Source organism: Plecotus auritus, assembly GCF_963455305.1.
Source record: "Plecotus auritus genome assembly, chromosome: 8".
In the NCBI taxonomy this organism is placed as follows: Eukaryota; Metazoa; Chordata; class Mammalia; order Chiroptera; family Vespertilionidae; genus Plecotus; species Plecotus auritus.
The window spans coordinates 130,854,281-130,873,386 of record NC_137782.1 but is presented as its reverse complement, the minus strand read 5'-3'; the positions used below and the strand labels follow the sequence as shown (position 1 = coordinate 130,873,386).

The 19,106-nt window shown below is 34.9% G+C and overlaps 1 protein-coding gene across 8 annotated transcripts in view; it reads left to right on the top strand.

Moving 5' to 3' along the window:
* ZNF638 (zinc finger protein 638) overlaps positions 1–19,106 on the top strand; it is a 114,449-nt gene that overhangs the window by 55,826 nt on the left and 39,517 nt on the right. For 7 of the 8 annotated variants that reach the window (XM_080685775.1, XM_080685772.1, XM_080685777.1 and 4 more), the window contains 6 exons: positions 1,927–1,988; positions 7,488–7,526; positions 8,351–8,643; positions 9,948–10,225; positions 11,275–11,421; positions 13,193–13,315. In XM_080685775.1, coding sequence (XP_080541901.1) covers positions 8,475–8,643; positions 9,948–10,225; positions 11,275–11,421; positions 13,193–13,315 — 717 coding nt within the window. In that variant the 5' untranslated portion in view covers positions 1,927–1,988; positions 7,488–7,526; positions 8,351–8,474. Of the gene's footprint in view, positions 1–1,926; positions 1,989–3,877; positions 4,004–7,487; positions 7,527–8,350; positions 8,644–9,947; positions 10,226–11,274; positions 11,422–13,192; positions 13,316–19,106 lie in introns of all 8 variants that reach the window. The other variant, XM_080685779.1, reaches the window with a different exon arrangement.

The following is a 19,106-nucleotide window of genomic DNA, read 5'->3' as shown; positions in this document are numbered from 1 at the left end:
GGATTTAGATGTTGGAGGAGGAGCTGTCCTGGGTTTAGAAGGTATGTTTGTTTGTTTGTTTTACTATCCTTGGTTCCAAAGGCTGTGTTTGGTTTAAAAGCTGTTTTTCTGACTGAAATAATTCAGTTGAGAAAGGACTTACTGACAAGAGATTTTTGAGGTAACTGGAGGATAGTGAGTGAGCTCTGAACCGGTAGATATTTTCAGTTTTATTCTGGGCCCTCTCAACTCTATAGTCCTTGTAGCATGTCCTGCTTCATTAGGTAATTATCACTCTTTGGAGAGGCAGTACTGCTTTGGGACCTTCTTTTAATCTTCATACTGTTACTATAAATCTCAAAACGGGTGGCATAAATATATTTACTGAGCTTAAAGCAAGTAATGTCAGCAAGTGAGTGGACCTATTAAAAAAAAACAGTGGGGCATGTGTATATGTGTTTGTAGCACTGGAGAGAATATGCTTTAAATAGGGCAGCTATCAACATCAGCTGATAATTGCTATATAGAATACATGTCCAATATTATGTCCTTATTTATTTACTTATTTACTTATTTATTTATTTAAGAAAAGCTGGGAATCTAGATTTGGGGGTAAATCTCTGGATTTTTAAATGTTGGCAACTTATTCATATAAAACACTTCATAGTCCAAATAAATCATGCCCAATCCACTACTGCCAGTGTGTCTGTTTGATGTAAACAGTGTCCAGTTACTGTCAAAGACATGGGTTTAGCAGTTTTAGAGACTCGATAATTGCCAATCTCTACGAGCTTTCTACTTGTATCACTGAGCAAGATGTGCAAACATTTCTTTTTTGCAATGCACAATTGGTTCCATGGCTTAATGAAATAGTTTAGGGTTTGTCATAACCTGTTGTTGAGTATTGTAAATAGCATTCACTTATTTTCAGATAGTTCTTGACAAGGCAGATTTTATAAATAGTGTCAACTGTGGTTTTAACTGGAAATTCCTAGTTCATCTTTAGCAATAACAGAATAAAGTGTTTTTGAAATGGAAATGAGTAACATTTTTCTCAAGGAAAGTTTTCAAATACAGAACTGTTTGGTAAGTTTTCCGCCTATCCAAATGCTGGAAAAACAATAAAACACTAAATAATATGTTATTTTTAACTGTCACTTGGAGGACTGTATCTTTGAAAACTGTATTGCTTTTTTTTATTTATTTATTTTTTTTAATCAGATGTATCTTCCAGGAGCTATTTATGGGTACAGAATGTAATTTTAGGGCAGATTTGTAAAGGAAGTAATGTATAAGAAAGCATTTTGTTTATTGTAAAGCTCTATGTGTAAGAGATACTGTGTCTTTGAAATGGTGTTACTTTTCCCTTAAATCTTAAAAATAAATTAGATTTGATCATCATCTCTTCATATTTTTACTAATCTTATTCTTTGCCAATATAGTCTGGAATGGTACTGGCCTATGAGGTATGATTTTTTATTGTTAATGTTATTAGCTTGAATTTTAGAGGTAAAAGTCACCCTGTGTTTTGAAGATACCATTTCAGTCAGATACCATTTTATTTATAGGGTTTTTGGTGTTCTCTGGTGTGTTGTTTTTGTATCTGAGATGAATTATTTCTGTTCAATGCATTTATTTTTCTCCAAGTTTATATATTTTATTTCAAAATGAGTATTCGTGGGTATGATCTTTTAAAAAATACTTAAATGTTTAAAATGGCATAAATGAGATATGGTATTAATTGCCTTTGTTTGGAAGCCTTTATTTTTGATTGTAAAAGATTTTATTGAGTAGCCAAATGCTATCTGTAACTAAATTTGTTTAATTGGGGTGGGGTGTGTGTGGGGGGGGGGGGGGCGGGAGTATGCTGTATCAACCCAGAAAGCCTAGTTCATAATTCAACATGAGAAATATTCTAATTTCAGAACTTTTCTTCTTTTACAATAGGATTGGATTCAGCATCAAAATACATCTACTCATATTGAGAACTGCCGACAGTTACGTCAACAGTAAGAACAGTTTTTTCTTTTTTATAGGTAGCAAATTTATAAAAGTAGTTAATGCTCAGATATAACTTTAATACCTTTCATGTGGTACTTTGGAGAAAAATATTTTTAGAAAGCTATTGCCTATTTGAAGTGTTCATTTTATAGAAGCGTATTTAATTTTTTTCCCAAAAGGAATTCAGTATGATCATTTCTTCTGACTTCTTCCTAATTTAATCTCAGGTATATATTTTAATATCATTGGTTCATTCCTTGCTGGCTTGTGTTCCTTGAAAAGGTTTATCTATTTTTGAGTAGATAGTCATCCATTCTCCTATCTATCCACCTCCCTGCTCCAAATATAAACCACAATGAATAACTAAAAACTACCCATCCCAAATACTAGTATTTAATTTCAGGTCTAAAGCTTTCCTCCGGCTTAGAACCTGTTTTCAGAATAAACCTTACGTAGGAGATGAATAAGCTAGATGTGTTGGTTCCACAAATTTATTCTTTAAAATAGCTCTCTATTATTATTATTATTATTATTATTATTATTATTATTATTATTATTATTTCAGAAAGGAAGGGAGAGGTAGAGATAGAAACATCAGTGATGAAAGAGAATCATTGATTTGATTCCTCCTGCATGCACCCAGGAGCATGTATCTTGACTGGAAATTGAACCATGACCTTCCGGATCATAGGTCGATACTCAACCACTGAGCCATACCAGCTGGGCTCAAGTTGATTCTTTAATTCTTCCAACTTTTCCTTCTTTAAGACAGGGTACCTGTGCAGTGAAAGTGTGATTTTAACAGTATTTTCTTATGTCCCTTGGAGTAACATAAAATTAAATGTTCCCCCTAGCATCATTAAACATACTGATACAGTTGGATGTCAAGTTCCTTATCACTAGACTTGCAGTAACATGTTGTTGGTCAAATAGATATGTGGCAGCTGTTTTTTTGTGGGTTTTGTTGTTGTTGTTGTTCTTTATGAAAACATCCCAATTTTCTTTGAGGTTATTTAGGACTCTAGTTGTAAGTGATGAATCTAACTCAAAGTAGTTTTTACTAGTAAAGTATGATAATTTAGTATCTCATTTAACTGGGAAGCTTAAAGAGTGGTTCTAGTTTCAAAGCAGCTGAATTGGATGCTTAACAAAAATCAAAGTGTGAGAAATATTTTGGTTTCTTGGCAGTTCTCTTTTGCTTTGGCCTTATGAGATCTCAGGCACTCTTTTCTTCACAGAGCAAAGTGACCCCCATGTTCTGGACTTAAGTGATCTGTATAGCTAGCAAATTCCAGGAGTTTAAAAAAAGTAAACACCTCTTTCCTCATAACTGCTGCAGAAGTCTTTAGTTTGATTCCTTTGGTCTACTCTGGGTTAGTTGTCCATCTCTGAACCAATTATAATGATTCTGGGAACAGGGTATTCTAACTCAGTTATTGTCATACCTACTCCTGGTGTTATGTATGATATAAGCCCTACTTGAATCATAAAGACTAAGAATGGAGATTGGAGTTGCTTCCTTATATAGATGCTGTGCAGAAAGACATAGGTTATCATATAGATATAATTGTTACCTGATAGGCTTTATTGCCACTGTAAATGGAAAATCTCTAAGCCACAAATTTTCCCACAGATACCCAATAGGGTGTCTAATTTTTATGAAGGTGAGAGAATTAGGTGGGGATGAGTTATTTATGCAGGGATTTAGGTAGGAATGGGTTACTTGCTGTAGATAGGCATTAATGGCAGTAACAGGATTCTAGTTACATGTGCTGTCAGTAATTTACCAGAACAAATGGCATGGATTTATAAAGCCTTTTTCCATGCACATATTTTATTTGTTTGTTTGTTTGTTTATAATCCTCACCCGAGGATATTTTTTTCATTGATTTTTCAGACAGAGTGGAAGGGAGGGAGGAGGGGGGGAGAGAGAGAGAGAAAGAAACATCGACGAGAAAGAGACACATCTATTGGCCTCGTGCATGTGCCCCGACTTCAGCCGGGGATGGAACTCGCAACTGAGGTACGTGCCCTTGACCGGGAATCGAACCCCAGACCCTTTGGTCCGCGGGCCGACGCTCTACCACTGAGCCAAACCAGCCAGGGCCGTGCACATATATTATTAAAACATGTGCTTTCTATGCCTGCCACTTTAATACTCTATCCTACATTTTTACCTTTTTTCAAGTTATATGTTCTTGAATAATTCCTTCATGGCTTTCTCTCCACTGCAAAATATTAACAGATAATATTAGGCATTTGGGATCCTTCCATGGCCAAATAGTATATGGTACTCTATTCTTTGTGTGTTTGTTTTTTTAAGCTTCATTGTGTTTATATACTTTCATCTATTTAGTCATTTCTCATCTAATGTATATTTAAGTTCTTACTCTTTTCTTATTCTCAGTGTCTTTATTGGGTCTTTCTGGACACAAGAATTGTTGGTTACCTTGAGAAAAGATACAGTTCATCATAGTTTTAATATTAAAAATAAATAATAATAGCTTTTTGCTTATTTGCTGGGCATTATTCTGAGTGCTTTACATAATTTATTTACACTTCAAAGCAACCCTATGAGATAGATGTATAATGATTATTTGTGATTTTACCAGTGAGGAAATTGAGGCACAGGGACGTAAATTTCATACTCACACAACAAATAATTGGCACAACTAGTCTATCTAGTTCATGGATCTTTGCTTCTCCCTGCCCCCCCAAATATTTTATTCTGAAAAATTTCCAAGCTGCAAAAAATTGAAGTCAATAAACATATATTCTATATCTTTATTCACCAATTATTAAACTTTGCCATATCTAATTTATATCATTATATATATATTTTTTAACTATTTGACAATTCTCTGCTCAATTCAGCATCTGTCTTCTAGCTGTTTCTCAAATGCCTTTTATAACTATTCCTGCCTCTCTCCTCCTCCCCCCATCCACACTCTCAGTTCAGTATTCAAATTAAGATTTGTGCATTTCAGTCTCTTAGTCTAGAACAGTCCACCCTGTGGTCTTTATTTTTGGCAATATTTTCATGATGTTGACTTCTTTTGAAACATCCAAGAAAATTGTCTTGTAGCATTTACTACATTCTGTACTTTCTTCTGTTTGTTTCCTCATTGTTAAATTCAGATTGAACATTTTGCTCACAACTTTCATGTGTATGCTTATTATATCATCACATTGACACAGATAATGTCAGTTACTTAGGTTCATGTTCTTAGCCAGTATATTAAACAGCATATGTAAACAGTATTATGCCTCTGAAACACATTTTAAACTAGATAGGTAATACATAGACAGTCCAAACTCTACTTGCAGAATAGTTTATATGCTTTATCTTTCTGCTCTAGGCAGCAGAGACAAGAACATGCATTCTAGCAGTCAGCCTAGTGAAGGACTAAACATTATTTACCAACTCTTGAATAATAGGCGTCAAGCTCTGTGAAAACATAAACTGGAAAGCTCTAGAAATCCAGTAACTTGCATGTGTTGACAACTAGCTTATAATTTCCAGCATTGTACATACAAGATAGCTAAGGCTTAAACATATTAAGTAACTAGCTTTCAGATACACAGCCATTAAATAGCAGCACCTACACTTAGATCCAACTTTGTTTGATTCCAAAGATGTTACATTAAAACACTATACCACAAAATTAGAAATGGATCTTTTTAGGTGGTACAGAGTAACGAAAGTTTTAAAAAGTGTAGGAGTAGAGGAAACAAAAGTATCCATGTTTTGACAGTTGTTGATGCTAGGTGATGAACACATTGAATTTAAAGTTAATTTTTTTGTGTGTCATAATTTGTACTTCAAGAAGAAGGGAGCAAAAGCTTTCTCAGAAGTCTGCTTTGTACCTATGTCTCATTGGTTAGAATCTACCACTGGCTATCTTCTAAGGAAGCTGGGAAAACAAATATTTAGCTTTGTTAGCCTTTGTAGTAGAGGCAGGCAAGGTAAAAAGGAGTTGAGAATAGCTGTCAAGTTAACCTGCTAACAATAAATAAAAACTACTTTAGCCCTGGCCAGTGTGGTGGGCTTGATCCCCGGTAGGGGGCGTGCAGGAGACAGCCAATCGATGTTTCTGTCTCTCTCCCCTTCTCCTTTCCTCTCTCTCTAAAATTAATAAAAACACACATTTAAAAACAATAGCAACAACAAAAACACCTGCTTTACATTTACTAAGGTTTTGACCTAACTTCATTTTCCTGCCAGGTGACTGCTGAGTCTGCTGCTTCCATTTCCTTATCTGGCTCTTTTTTTTGATTACTGAAATTATATTCTTGAATACTGGTGGTTTCTGATGTTTTATTTTAATCACCATTTCCAATGAACCTTTAGAGTCCACATTCTCTAGAAAAGTTAAGGAAGAAAATGTTTTTTTCTTAAGCTTCTACGATGTTACTCTTCTACTTTTCCTTTCTGCAAATACCCCTTAATCTCTTTCATTAGTTTTATCTTTGTATGTTGTACTCTTAAGTGTTTGTTTGCATAAAATTCTGTTCTCAACCCTCTTTTTTCCTACAGATTCCTCCCATTCTGTGTTAGTTTCTCACTCTTAGTACTGTAGCATAGCTTCTACATGCCTGATTTCTAAGTATCTCAACCCTCATTCCCCCCCCCCCCCCCACATTCCAGATATTTGTTTCTGATTATTCTGAAACCATTCCTATATTCTCTTCACTTTAGAAATGTATTTATTTATATGCACCCTCTTTACTGATTTCAAGGACCTTTACAGTTGGTCTCTGAGATACCTTTCCAGGTTTTTCCCTTTCATAATTCCTTTTCGTCATTTCCATGCTTCAGCCAGATTAGTTTATCTCTCTGAGGACCACTTGGTGCAATGTAGAATAGTGTCCCCTGGAATTCTGCAAAGTATGTGAAGTGTCTTCCCTCTTTTAACCCCTACATGAGCTTGTATCTTGACCTCTTCTGTACCTCTTTTATGTGTACTCCTTGTTCAACTTTTAAAAATTTTGAAGTCTTTATAAAGTATGGTGTTTCTGTTTATTTTCTCTGAATTGTCTACTTGCATATAATACTTGATTGGATTAGACCAGCAATTTTCAACCTTTTTCATCTCATGGCACACATAAACTAATTACTAAAATTCTGCAGCACACTGAAAAATATATCATTTTTGGCCAGTCTGACCAAAAAAAAAAAAAAATAGATATAATTTTTATTCATTCATACAAGCCAGCTATTGTTGCGTTGGCTGTTGTCATTTTTAAAAATTTGACAATCTAAGGGATCAGTGCTCCTGACTAAATAGTCAGGTACTGCATGTTTTAAAATTCTTACAGTGCATCGGTTGAAAATTGCTGAATTACACACTCAAAATATTTTCTTCCTAAGAAAATTTTTGTGCTTTAATATACTAGTAAATTACTATGTAAACATAGGCTTTGAACAAATAAATTGCAGAGAAAGATCAGTGGAGTCTTACAGTCTTATTTTGATTGTTAATTAATATTGTTTATTCTCAAAATAGGTATCCTGATTGGAATCCTGAGATCCTCCCATCAAGAAGGTAATTCTTATTTTAAAATTTATTTTATTATTTTCCACAGCCGTTTATCCCCTCTATGCCCTCTTACATCTCCACCCTTCTCCCACATCCCCACCCCCACAATCACCATGGAAGGTAATTATTTTTTTAGCAATGATATTATTGAAACAATTTTTTTAGAAGTAAGCAAGTACTTTTTTTAAAAGGCATTGTTTTGAATTGAGTCCTGTTTTAATTACCCCAGCTTAAATGTTAAAGTTCTCCTCTTCTACTTTTTAGTCTTTTTAAAAAATACTTCATGCTTTTATTATTACTTTATACTTGTGGAATCTTAGATTATAAATTGCCTTGAAGGATGGGAATGGTTTTATTAAGCTTTGTATTCCCTTGGGGGGGGGGGGATCCTTATTCGTTGTGCATATATACAAATACAGCAGTCAGAGAAGTATTTGTAAGTGGCATAATCTTATAGGAAAAAAAGTTGAAAAGCATTTCTTGATATAAATCATTTCCTAAAATTTTTTGTCCTAAATTTTTCATATAACTTAATACTTTTAGAACATATCTATACTAATAAAAAGGTAATATGCTAATTAGTCTGGGAGACCTTCCAGACGTCCTTCAGAACAAAGCCATGGTGGTGGGGCCGAGGTAGAGGCGGTTAGGGGTGATCAGGCCAGGAGGGGAGGGCAATTGGGGGCAATCAGGGTGGCGTTGTAATAAATACACAGTATCAGAATTTGGTATTATTAGTAGTCTGTTTTTAAGAATATACTTCTGTCATTTAAATAGCTTAAATTTACATTAAATTGCTGAATTTGTGTGTTTCTTTTTGCGCTTTGTAGAAATGAAGGCAATAGAAAAGAAAATGAAACTCCAAGAAGACGTTCTCATTCTCTCAGTCCTAGACATTCTAGGAGATCAAGCTCAAGTCACAGATTCCATCGATCTCGAAGCCCAACACGTTATATGTATAGACCAAGAAGTCGAAGTCCAAGAATTTGCCATCGTTTCATTTCTAGATATAGATCCAGGTCCCGTTCACCATATCGAATGAGAAATCCATTTAGAGGTAGTCCAAAAAGCTATCGATCAGTTAGCCCTGAAAGGATATCAAGGAGATCAGTGAGATCATCAGGTACACTTATGATCATGAATAAGTCTACTTATTTTGACTATTTTTTTTTAGGTTTTTTATTTGTTTGAATTTTTATATTTGTATATCTTTAATAAGTTTGAAATGGTGATTTATGTACTGTTAAGTTTTAACAAAAGTTGACATCTGAGCTATTTGCCTTAGCTCTTTTTAAACTTCTTAAGAAATGAAATATTTTATTAAATTTTAGAATTGCTATATGAAGTCTGACCCACATCTCAACCTAGTTTATTTTTCTCCCCTTTATTAACTATTAGAAGAAATGTGCAGGAGTGTATATATCCACCCAACATCGATTTTAAAAACCAAGGATATACAAACATCTTGCCTTAGTAATTGATTATAGCCTTACTAGAGGCCTGCTGCATAAAAATTTGTGCAAGAGTAGGCCTTCCTTCCCTTGGCTGCCGGCATCGGCTTCCCTCCAGCACCCGGGACCCAGGCTGGCTTCCCTCAGGCCCTGGCTTCATCAGGAAGGGCATCCGGAATGATATCCGGTCTAATTAGCATATTACCCTTTTATTATTATAGATTTTCTGTGAATTAATTTAAAAGCTTTTTGAAATTATTCATGTTTTAACTTGGTGTTAATAATTATTGGTTTAGTGATCTTTACAAAAATAGTTCGTATATATAACATATATATATACCTGGAGGTCTTTTCAGAGATCTGCGAAGTATTCCCTTTCTCAACTAATTACATGTCTGTGTGACATGTAGTTTCTTTATATATTTCGACCAGAATGTATCCAGCAGAATGCATGCAAAAGCAGATATGAGAATTTAGGTATTTTCTCTTAAGCCCAACATTAAAGTGTTTGGGAAAATGTACAACAGTGCTACTCAACTAATTTTTGTTTTGGCAGTTCTAGTGTTTCATAAAAATTAGTTATTTATGTTAACACAGGAGTTTATTATTAAATGAATAAGTGTTTTAAAAATATTTTAATTTCTTTTATGGTAACTATTGATAAACCTAACACAAAAACTGTTTGTAGTCCTTATGTTTTAGAGTGTAGAGGCATACAGAAAACAAAAGTTTGAGGACCGCTGGTGTAATAGAAGCTCACTAAATAAAGGAAGTTCATGTAAAAGCCTTTTGAGTGAAGAATTAAAAGACTAAGAATTTTTTGTGTATATCTGCTCCCTGTTTGGCCGGACAGTGTCTCTATGTGATAAATATTTGGGCAGTTGAGAGATTAATCTTTTTTTTTTTTATAATGTGATGAAATGGTTCTACCTTAAGTTCTTTTTAATTAAAGTAGTATTTATATCCTTTTCACTAGATAGAAAAAGAGCATTAGAAGATGCAGCACAACGATCAGGGCATGTGCCAGAATCCAATAAAGAGAAGCATTTTGAAGCAGTTGATAAAGGACAGTTACCAGCACAAAAGGCTAAAACTGGAAGTGGATCAAAGCCATCAGCTAAATCTGTAAGCTCTACAAAGAATGATTCAAATTTAGGAGGATATTCTACTCGTTACAAATCAAAGAATCTTGAAGATGCCACCTTATCAGAATGTAAACAGGTGTCTGATAAAGCTGTTTCTGGCCAGCGTAAGGTCAGTAGTTCTTTAATTTGTTAGTGCAAGTGTGTGCATACATTCACTATTATGACAGAGAAAACAGAGTTGTCTGAATTTTTTTATTCTAATTTTCCAAAAGTTTGAAATCATGACTTGTTAAAATTTATTGGTATGGAATATTTTATTGGTTTTTCTTATGAATATACTAAAAGTCCAATAATCCAAAATTTTATAGTTTATAAATCTTAGAGGCTTGGCATTTGATCTATTAAAGGAGAACATTCTGGTGGTTTGGTGTTTTTGGCTAGCCACATAAGTAGTTCAGGATGAATTTTGCTATCTTATTAGGAAAGTGAATGAAATCAGCAGCAGCATTAATATTTTTGTTATCTTTGTTAGTAAGCTATAGAGAGTGTCTCCCCTGGCCAGCATGGCTTGGTTGGTTGGAGCATTGTTCCGTACACCAAAAGGTGGCAGGTTCGATTCCTGGTCATGCACATACCTTGTTTGAAGTCGGGCTCTATTAAGATGTTAAGATATTAACCAAAGAACATATATGCATGTATGCATAACCCATGGACACAAACAATAGTGTGGTGAAGGTCTGGGGAGGGATGCTGGAGTTGAGAGAGTAATGGGGGGGGGGGAGGGAGTGGAGACACTTGTAATACTTTCACCAATAAAGATAAATTTTTAAAAAAGACATTAAGACAATATTAAGATACTGTCAATTATTAGAACACAGTGAACAAAGCTGTAATTTCACTTCATTAGTGATGGACCATGCAGATTCATATAGAAAAATTTTAATAGTTTTGGACCATTTCATAGATCTTGCTTGTTATAAAATGTTTCTAAACAGAAAAGAGCATCTGTGATTGGTTACCTATAAACTCATTATCACTGTTGAGTGGAAAATACCACCGTTTTTTAGCATTAAAAATTATTTTTACTTGTGCTAAAATATTTAGAAAAGACTTTAAAGAAGTAACATTTATGGTAGAAGAATTTATATTGGGAACTATTATTACTGTTCTTTGTGCATAACTTGGCTTATTTTTAATTTTCTTTCATTCCCAAAATAGCCTCGGAAAGACCAACCTTTGTATTACGGTTCAGTTCTTCTTTTATCTGAATTACCAGAGGATGGCTATACTGAAGAAGATATTAAAAAACTATTTCAACCATTTGGAAAAGTTAATGATGTACTAATTGTTCCATATAGAAAAGAGGTGAGCCATTCAGTCTGTTCTGAAAATACATAAAAAGTTATTGCTTTAAAAAAATCATTGTTTGATCTTTTAGCTACTTTTACTACAACATCCTATCTAATAAAAGAGTAATATGCAAATTAACGAAAGAGTAATATGCAAATTAACTATCACTCTGCTACACCAACAAGCCACACCCATCAGCGAATCAGGAGAAAGTATGCAAATCAACCCAACCAAGATGGCTGTGGCCACAGAACGAGCAGGAGGCTTGGGTTTCCCCAGCAACCCTGGCGCCCAGGCCTCCACTCAAGGCTACAAAGTTTCAATTATAGAAGATAAATAAATCCCAACAAAAATGGCTGCAGCCACTGAGCTGGAGAGAGCAGGAGGCTTGAGTTGCCCCCGGCGATGGAGGAAGCCAAGCTTCTGCAGCCCTGGCCTGCCTTGGCCTCCGCTTAAGGCTACAAAGTTTCAATTATAGAAGATAAATAAATCCCAACAAAAATGGCTGTGGCCACGGAGCAAGCAGGAGGCTTGGCTCCGCTCAAGGCTACAAAGTTTCAATTATAGAAGATAAATTGGGCCTCTAGTAACATACATAAATTATTAATTGAAAGTTATGTAAATATCTGTTTTCAAATTAACAAGGTCCCAGAACACTGTTTAATATTCTTTAGGACAGGTTGGCACACTTGATCTATAAAGGGCTAGACAGTAAAATTTTAGACTTTGCATACCATAGGATTACAACTACTCAACTCTGCCATTATAGTACAGAAATAGTCATAGATAATATATAAATGAATGAGAATGGCTGTATTAAAAAAAAAATTAAAAGACAGGTGGCAAGCCCAGGCCAGGTAGCACAGTTGGTTGGCGCATTGTCCCCTACATCAAAAAATAAGGTGGTGGGTTCAGTTTCCAGTCAGGGCACATACCTAAGTTGTAGGTTTGATCCCCAGTTGGGGCAGGAACAGGAGGCAACCAATCAATGTTTCTCTCACATCAATTTTTCTCTTTGTCTCTGTGTCTCCCTCCTTCTCTCTCTCTCTCTCAAATCAATAAACATATCTTTGGGTGAGGATTTAAGAACAAAACAAAAAATAGTTGGCAGGCCTTGGTTTGCCAACCATTGTTTTAGCATACCAGTAAGCTTATACTAAAACAAATGACTTTGTTTGTACAGTAAGTATTTTTTATATGTGGGTTTTATTCCTTTAATTCACGTAATAAAGTTCATCAAACTAGCTAGGTGGGTCAGTTGATTCGAGCATTGTCCCGTTTACCAAAAGGTGGTGGGTTCAGTTCCCCATCAGGGAACATACCTAGATTGTGGGTTCGATGCCTTGTCGGCGCTTGTGTGGAGAGCAATCAATCCATGTTTCTCTCTCTCCCTTTTCTTTCTCTAAACATACCCTCGGGTGAGGATTTTTAAAGTCAGACTTAAAGCAGCTAGACCAGATCCTGCCTTATGATTGATTTTTAATTGACCCCTGTCTTCCCATTTCTAATTGTTCTATGAGCCTAAAATGGAAGGCTGTTTCCCTCTTCTTGTTTTTGTAATGGTATAAGGTTAAAGGTCCATTTGTAATGGTATAAGGTTAAAAGTTCATTTCATGTGTGAAAACATCCTAAAGATCAATTTACACTTGAGCAAAAAAAAAAAAAAAAGAAGAGGTAAAATCAAGACTTGAGGTAATTTCATAGTTTTATGTTACACAAAATAGAATTAAGTCATGCAGAGAATTTTAAGTTAGATTCTTTTTACTAATGACATATATTCTTTTAGGCTTACTTGAAAATGGAATTTAAGGAGGCAGTCACTGCAGTCATGAAGTATATTGAAACAACACCTCTTTTGGTAAAAGGGAAAAATGTGAAAGTATCTGTTCCAGGAAGGAAAAAAGCACAGGTAAACTGGATTTAGACCCGTTTCATTATTGTTTAAGTTTCATTATTGTATTAGTTTTAAGGTTTTTTGTTTTTGCGTAAGTTTGGCACATACAGAAAAATGCATAAAGCAGATGTTTACATAACATTGTACACATAGATTCAAATACACTGAAATCAATAACTTTAATATGTGCATATATAATCATGTTTTGCTGAAAGAGTGGTGTAAGTTATGAGAAATATGTCACTAGGTGATTTCATCGTTGTAATACCACAATGCACTTACTAGTACACATCTAGGCTATATAGGGTAGCCTGTTGCTCCTGCGCTACAAACCTGTACAGCATGTTACTGTACTGAATACTGCAGGCAATTATAACACAGTGGTAAATATTTGTGTGTCTAAACTTATCTGTATATTAAAAAGGTACAGTAAAATTCAGTATAAGAGATAAAAAATGGTTCATCTGTTTAAGGCACTTAAATGGAACTTACAGAACTGGAAGTTGCTCAGGATAAATCTGAGTGGTGAGTGAATGTGAAGGCTTAGGACATTACTGTACATTATTGTAGACTTTATAAATACTGTGCACAGGCTACACTATAAAATATTTTTCTTCAGTAATAAATCAACTTTACTGTAACATTTTTACAACCTTTAAAATTTTAAACTTTTGGACTCCTGTAATAACACTTAGCTTCTTTAGAATACCTCCAGAAGGACCTGCCTGAGGCTCTTCTTGAGGAGGTGTCTCTTTTTCAGGAATATGTCTATGATGGTTTGCTTGCTTCCTTTTTTTCATCATAGATTTGCTTGTAATAAGATAATGTACCATGAAACCTTTCAGTGTAGGGTCCACGTTTTCAAACTTTTTAAGGAGCTTGTTGAAATCTGCAAAAGCTTTTGCTAATCCATTCACTGTGAATTTTCTTGGGCGTTCTTCTTATGGGACCATCATCATATATGTGATTTGTTATTGGTCATTATGTGGTGCATGACTGTATAGCTTATACAAAGTATTAAATGGTGAGCAATAGACTATGAGGAAATACTTAACAAAATTAGGAAGTATTTGTGAAACCTCTGCCTTGGTCACAAACCATAATATTGATAACATCTTGGAAGCCCCTTGCATACTTCTTGCAAATCCTTACGACCCTTCTTTCTGCCCATAAGTAGCCCCTAACTTTATTTCTACCATAGTTGAGTTAAATTAACAGGTTATTTTTCGTTGTTATTTCAGTTATTTTCAACAAATTTTATTGAAAAGGCCACATGTTGGAAAAAACACTGTAGTAGTTTCCCTGACGTAAATAAATACTACATATCTACAACTATAAAAATCCAAGAGTCACCGCTCTTAAACAGTTTTTGGCAAATGATTAGCCACATTACGGGTAGTTGATTTGGTTGTCTGTGGCATGACTTTCTGCCACGCTTTTAACACGTGCCTAATTTGTTTTTCCCTGTTTATTTGAAAAGCTAACTTCATGTCTATAAACTACCTTGTATACATAGATATGTTTCAGACTGTTGTCATGTCAGTCTATTTTTGTGCCAGTGCTGTGTGATTTCACTTGTTATAACTATAAAATTTATAATATTTGCCTGTTTTTCTAGTAGAATCCTTTTTCTTTGTTCTTTATTTAAATTTATTTTGCTTAATTCTGAACATTCACTCCTGTATATATTAGTTTTAGAATCAGTTTAAGTTCTCTGAAAAATTTTATTGGGAGGTTAGTCAATACTCATTGAAATTGTATTGATGTTTTTATAATACTGATTTCTGTTAAAAAACATGGCTTATCTCTTCTGAAAGTTTTCCATTTTTTTCCCATAACATTCTTGTACTTCTTGGAGGGAATGTTAAATTTATTTCTTATATTTCCTTGTATTTATTATGAGTATTTAAATTGCCATTAGAGAAAGGATTTTTTATTTTCAACCAGGTTTATTAAATAAGAGGTTTTTTACCCGTAGCAGGAAATCTGCAGGTAGGTGGTCCCTGTCCAGTATAGGAGCTTCCTGTCTTTAGGAACCCAGCCTTTTTATTTATCTGCTCCACCATCTTTAGCTTGTACTTTTTTTCAGTTGTAAGATGGTTGCTGTACCTTCTAGCATAATTTCTTTCTTCTAAGCAGAAGAAAGAAATAAAAATCAAGAGCAAAATGGGTTTTGATTTTATTTTTTTTTCTTCTGGGAACGATGGGCAACTTTTACCCACATTTGATTTACCAGAACTGTGACACATAGTCACCTCTGGTTACAGAGGAGGTTAAGGGGAAGCAAGAATTAAATGCATACTTTAAGACCTTAAACTTTATCCTATAGACAATTAAACATTATTTGAGTAGAGGTATAATGAAATGGATTAGAAAGATTCATCTGGAAGAATGAATTAGTTGGGGCAATTAACTCTTAAGAAAGCTTAGCAAATTGATTGAAGGGAAGAAGAGAAAAGATCACCCAAGTCCAGACAACTCATGTAGTCATCAATCTATTGTGATAATAGAACAGTTTTAGGTAGACCTTGAGAATAGAAAGGAGAAACAGATTATACCAGTGGTTCATGAGCAAGACCTAGCTGATCATTAAATCTGGAGAACTGGGAAGAAAGGTCAATTTTTTTTTTTTAATTCTGAAAAGTTCATTCTGGGAAAATAGATGAGTAAGGCTACATTTAAGGTTTTAGAGTAAAATATTTTCTTGGACGACTTTTTGATGAGATTGGTAAGGAAGCAATATAAGTCCAAGACCCCAACCGTATTTACTAGTACTATTCTGGTTTTCATAAAAATGTATAGTGGAAAGTATAAGCTTGGAAACTAGAAAACATGCCATCTACCTTTCAGAAACATTGATGCTCTTCAGCTAAATATGATTTGGATGGTGTTCAGTTAAAGGAGCCTTAGAAGGCTACCTCAAGATTCCTTGTTGTGATAGAGCATCAGATGGCTTAGGGATTGACTGGAGGGAGACCGGCAGCTGAACTCTGGTTATGGCTTCTTCAGATTGGAAGTATATGGGGACAATCTTTTTAGCCTGTTAAATCATAGGGACAACATCAAGTTTTCCTGCCAGAGCAAGTCCAAAAGAAGCTGGAATTTCAAACTAGGAAAAAGAAGAGTAGTGCTATAGCTTTCTTGGTCAGATCATAATTTTGATATGAATAGTCAAAACCAAGAAAAACTTTTCTGCCTGCATTTGATGTTTCTTGTTGGGACTGCCTTTGACTCTGGCAGTGATTCACAAAACATGCTCTCCATTTTGTTGCTTCTTGGAATCAATAAAGAAATGTTACAGAAAAGGTAAAAAATTTCCTACATCCCTGTATTTTTATTTTTTTTAATGTATTTTTATTGATTTCAGAGAGGAAGGGAAAGGGAGAGAGAGAGATAGAAACATCAACGAGGAGAAAGGATCATTGGTCGACTGCTTACTGGGGATTGAGCCTGCAACCTGAGCATGTTCCCTTGCCCGGAATAGAACCCAAGACCCTTCAGTCCCCAGGCAAATGCTCTGTCCACTGAGCCAAACCAACTAGGGCCTACATCCCTGTATTTAAACCTGAAGGATTAAAGTATGGGTCTACACAGTGTGACAGAAACTGAGTTACCTTGTTCTTTAATTACAAGCCAGCCTAAACATCAATCTTTTACAGTGATTCTTATCCTTTTTTTTTTTTTTTAGTTACTCTCTCTAATACCACTATCAATAATATAATGAAAGCAAGCATTCTATTTTTCCCAGAGAAATGGACACATGGCCAAACTTACAAAATTTTTCTTAAAGAAGCAGGAACCCTTGATCTAGAAAAAATATCAATTTCCCCACAAGCAATAAACCTTTGCAGCTGTTAAATAGTGCTGCAGCTCAACCCTCTGCAAAAACAAACAGAACTAAATTCAAGACTTAAAATTTTAATTTAATGTTTTCAGCAACATTCATGGGAACATTACATGCAAAACCTAGAACAGTTAAATAAGGTTCAAGATTTCATGGAAATGAAAAACAATGCTGGGGAACATTATGGGAAATCTAGTGAGTAACAGGACATAAAACCAAAAAGATACAATCAATTCAGATGAGAGTTCAATTTCATTTGAATCAAAAACTATTTTTAAACATCTGTTAAGTGTCAGACATTGTGGTATCTGTAGATGCTGCAGTGGTGAACGAAACAGATGTGCTTTCAACTTTCTTGGAGGTTAGTCTATTTAGAAGGTTAAAACTCCTAACATGATGAAGAGAAAAGACATGGTGAATAGGAGATCCAAACTGCATTTAACTGGAATTATGGAAAGGGGACACCACTTAAATACTGGTGAAGATCTTAAATTTCATACTTATGGATGGTATCCTATATTGGTTCAGCCAGAAATGGTATAACTATAAAAAGGAAGAGTCTAGCCTTAGGTAGCAGAGCACCACATTTTCAAGGTTGAATGGGAAGAAGTTGATTCATTGTAGTTCAATACATCTATATCAAGTCAAATACTAAATTGTGAGCTAGGACAGTATTTTCAGACATGCATGGGCTCATAAAGTATTTCATCTTTACATCTTTCCTAAAATATTGTTATAAAAATGCAGAACATTAAGAAATAGAGAAACTGTGATATAAAATGATTGGTCATGAGCATTGAAACCATTTAAACAATAAAATCTAAGTAAGCATATATTTATAAAATAACAATTGCTAAAATGTTACTTAAAATTACAAAAAAAAATTAAAATATATCATCAAAAATTGGTATGTAGCTAAAGGGTAAGGATTGAAATTTTAAATTTATACAGAAGAAATCTATAGTTTCAAATGTCTTTAAAAATGGAAAATAACCACTAGTAGGATAAAAAAATTGGAGGATGAATATCATCTAACTCAGCTGTGGGCAAACTATGACCCGCGGGCCAGATCCGGCTGTTCTATCCGGTTCTCTTGCTCTCCCCTCCGCTCCTTTACTTTGAATTTATATTAGTTCACACAAACACTCCATCCATGCTTTTGTTCCGGCCCTCTGGTCCAGTTTAAGAACCTATTGTGGCCCTCAAGTCAAAAAGTTGCCCACCCCTGAAACTCATTGGGTTGAGGGAGGTGATTGACATAAAATCCCATATAGTGCAAAAGAAATGAAGTTCAGGTCAATTTTAACATATATTTACTGCATTTTCACTAATTGCCAAGCACGATTTTAGGCATTGGGGAGAGTAATTAATATAAGAATCTGTTGTCACTGAGGTTAACTTCAAGGGTTAGGGAGAGAAAGACTACAAGGAAACTAAGAATTTACACATATTATGTCTGTTAGCAGCAAACGCTGTGGAGAAAACAGAAAAGGGGAATAGAAGTGCTCTTGTTGGGGAATGAGGCACTGTGCAACTTTCAATAAGATAGTTAGGAAGAGCAAACACCTGAAGAAGGTGAGGGAGCAAGCCAGTCTCTGGGTTGAGAGCATTCCAGATAGAAAGAACAGCAACTTCAAATGGCTTTTGAGATCTACACATATGCAGCTTGTTTGAGGAGGATAAAGGATGCTTGGGGTTGAAAGTAGAGAAGTATATGAAGAGGTATGTGGTGATTTGGGGCTTGCAGGTGTGTGGAACATGTGTAAACTTACAGGCCGTTGTAAGTATTGGCTTTTCTTCTGAGTGTGATGAAAGGTCTTGAGTCTAGGAATGGCAAGCTGTATACTGAGAATAGATTTGGGGGGGGGTGGGTAAAAAGGCAAGGACAGAAGCAGAGAGACTGTTACAAGGTTATTGTAGTCAAAGCAAAAGATGGTGGTAGATTGGATCAGCATGATAGTT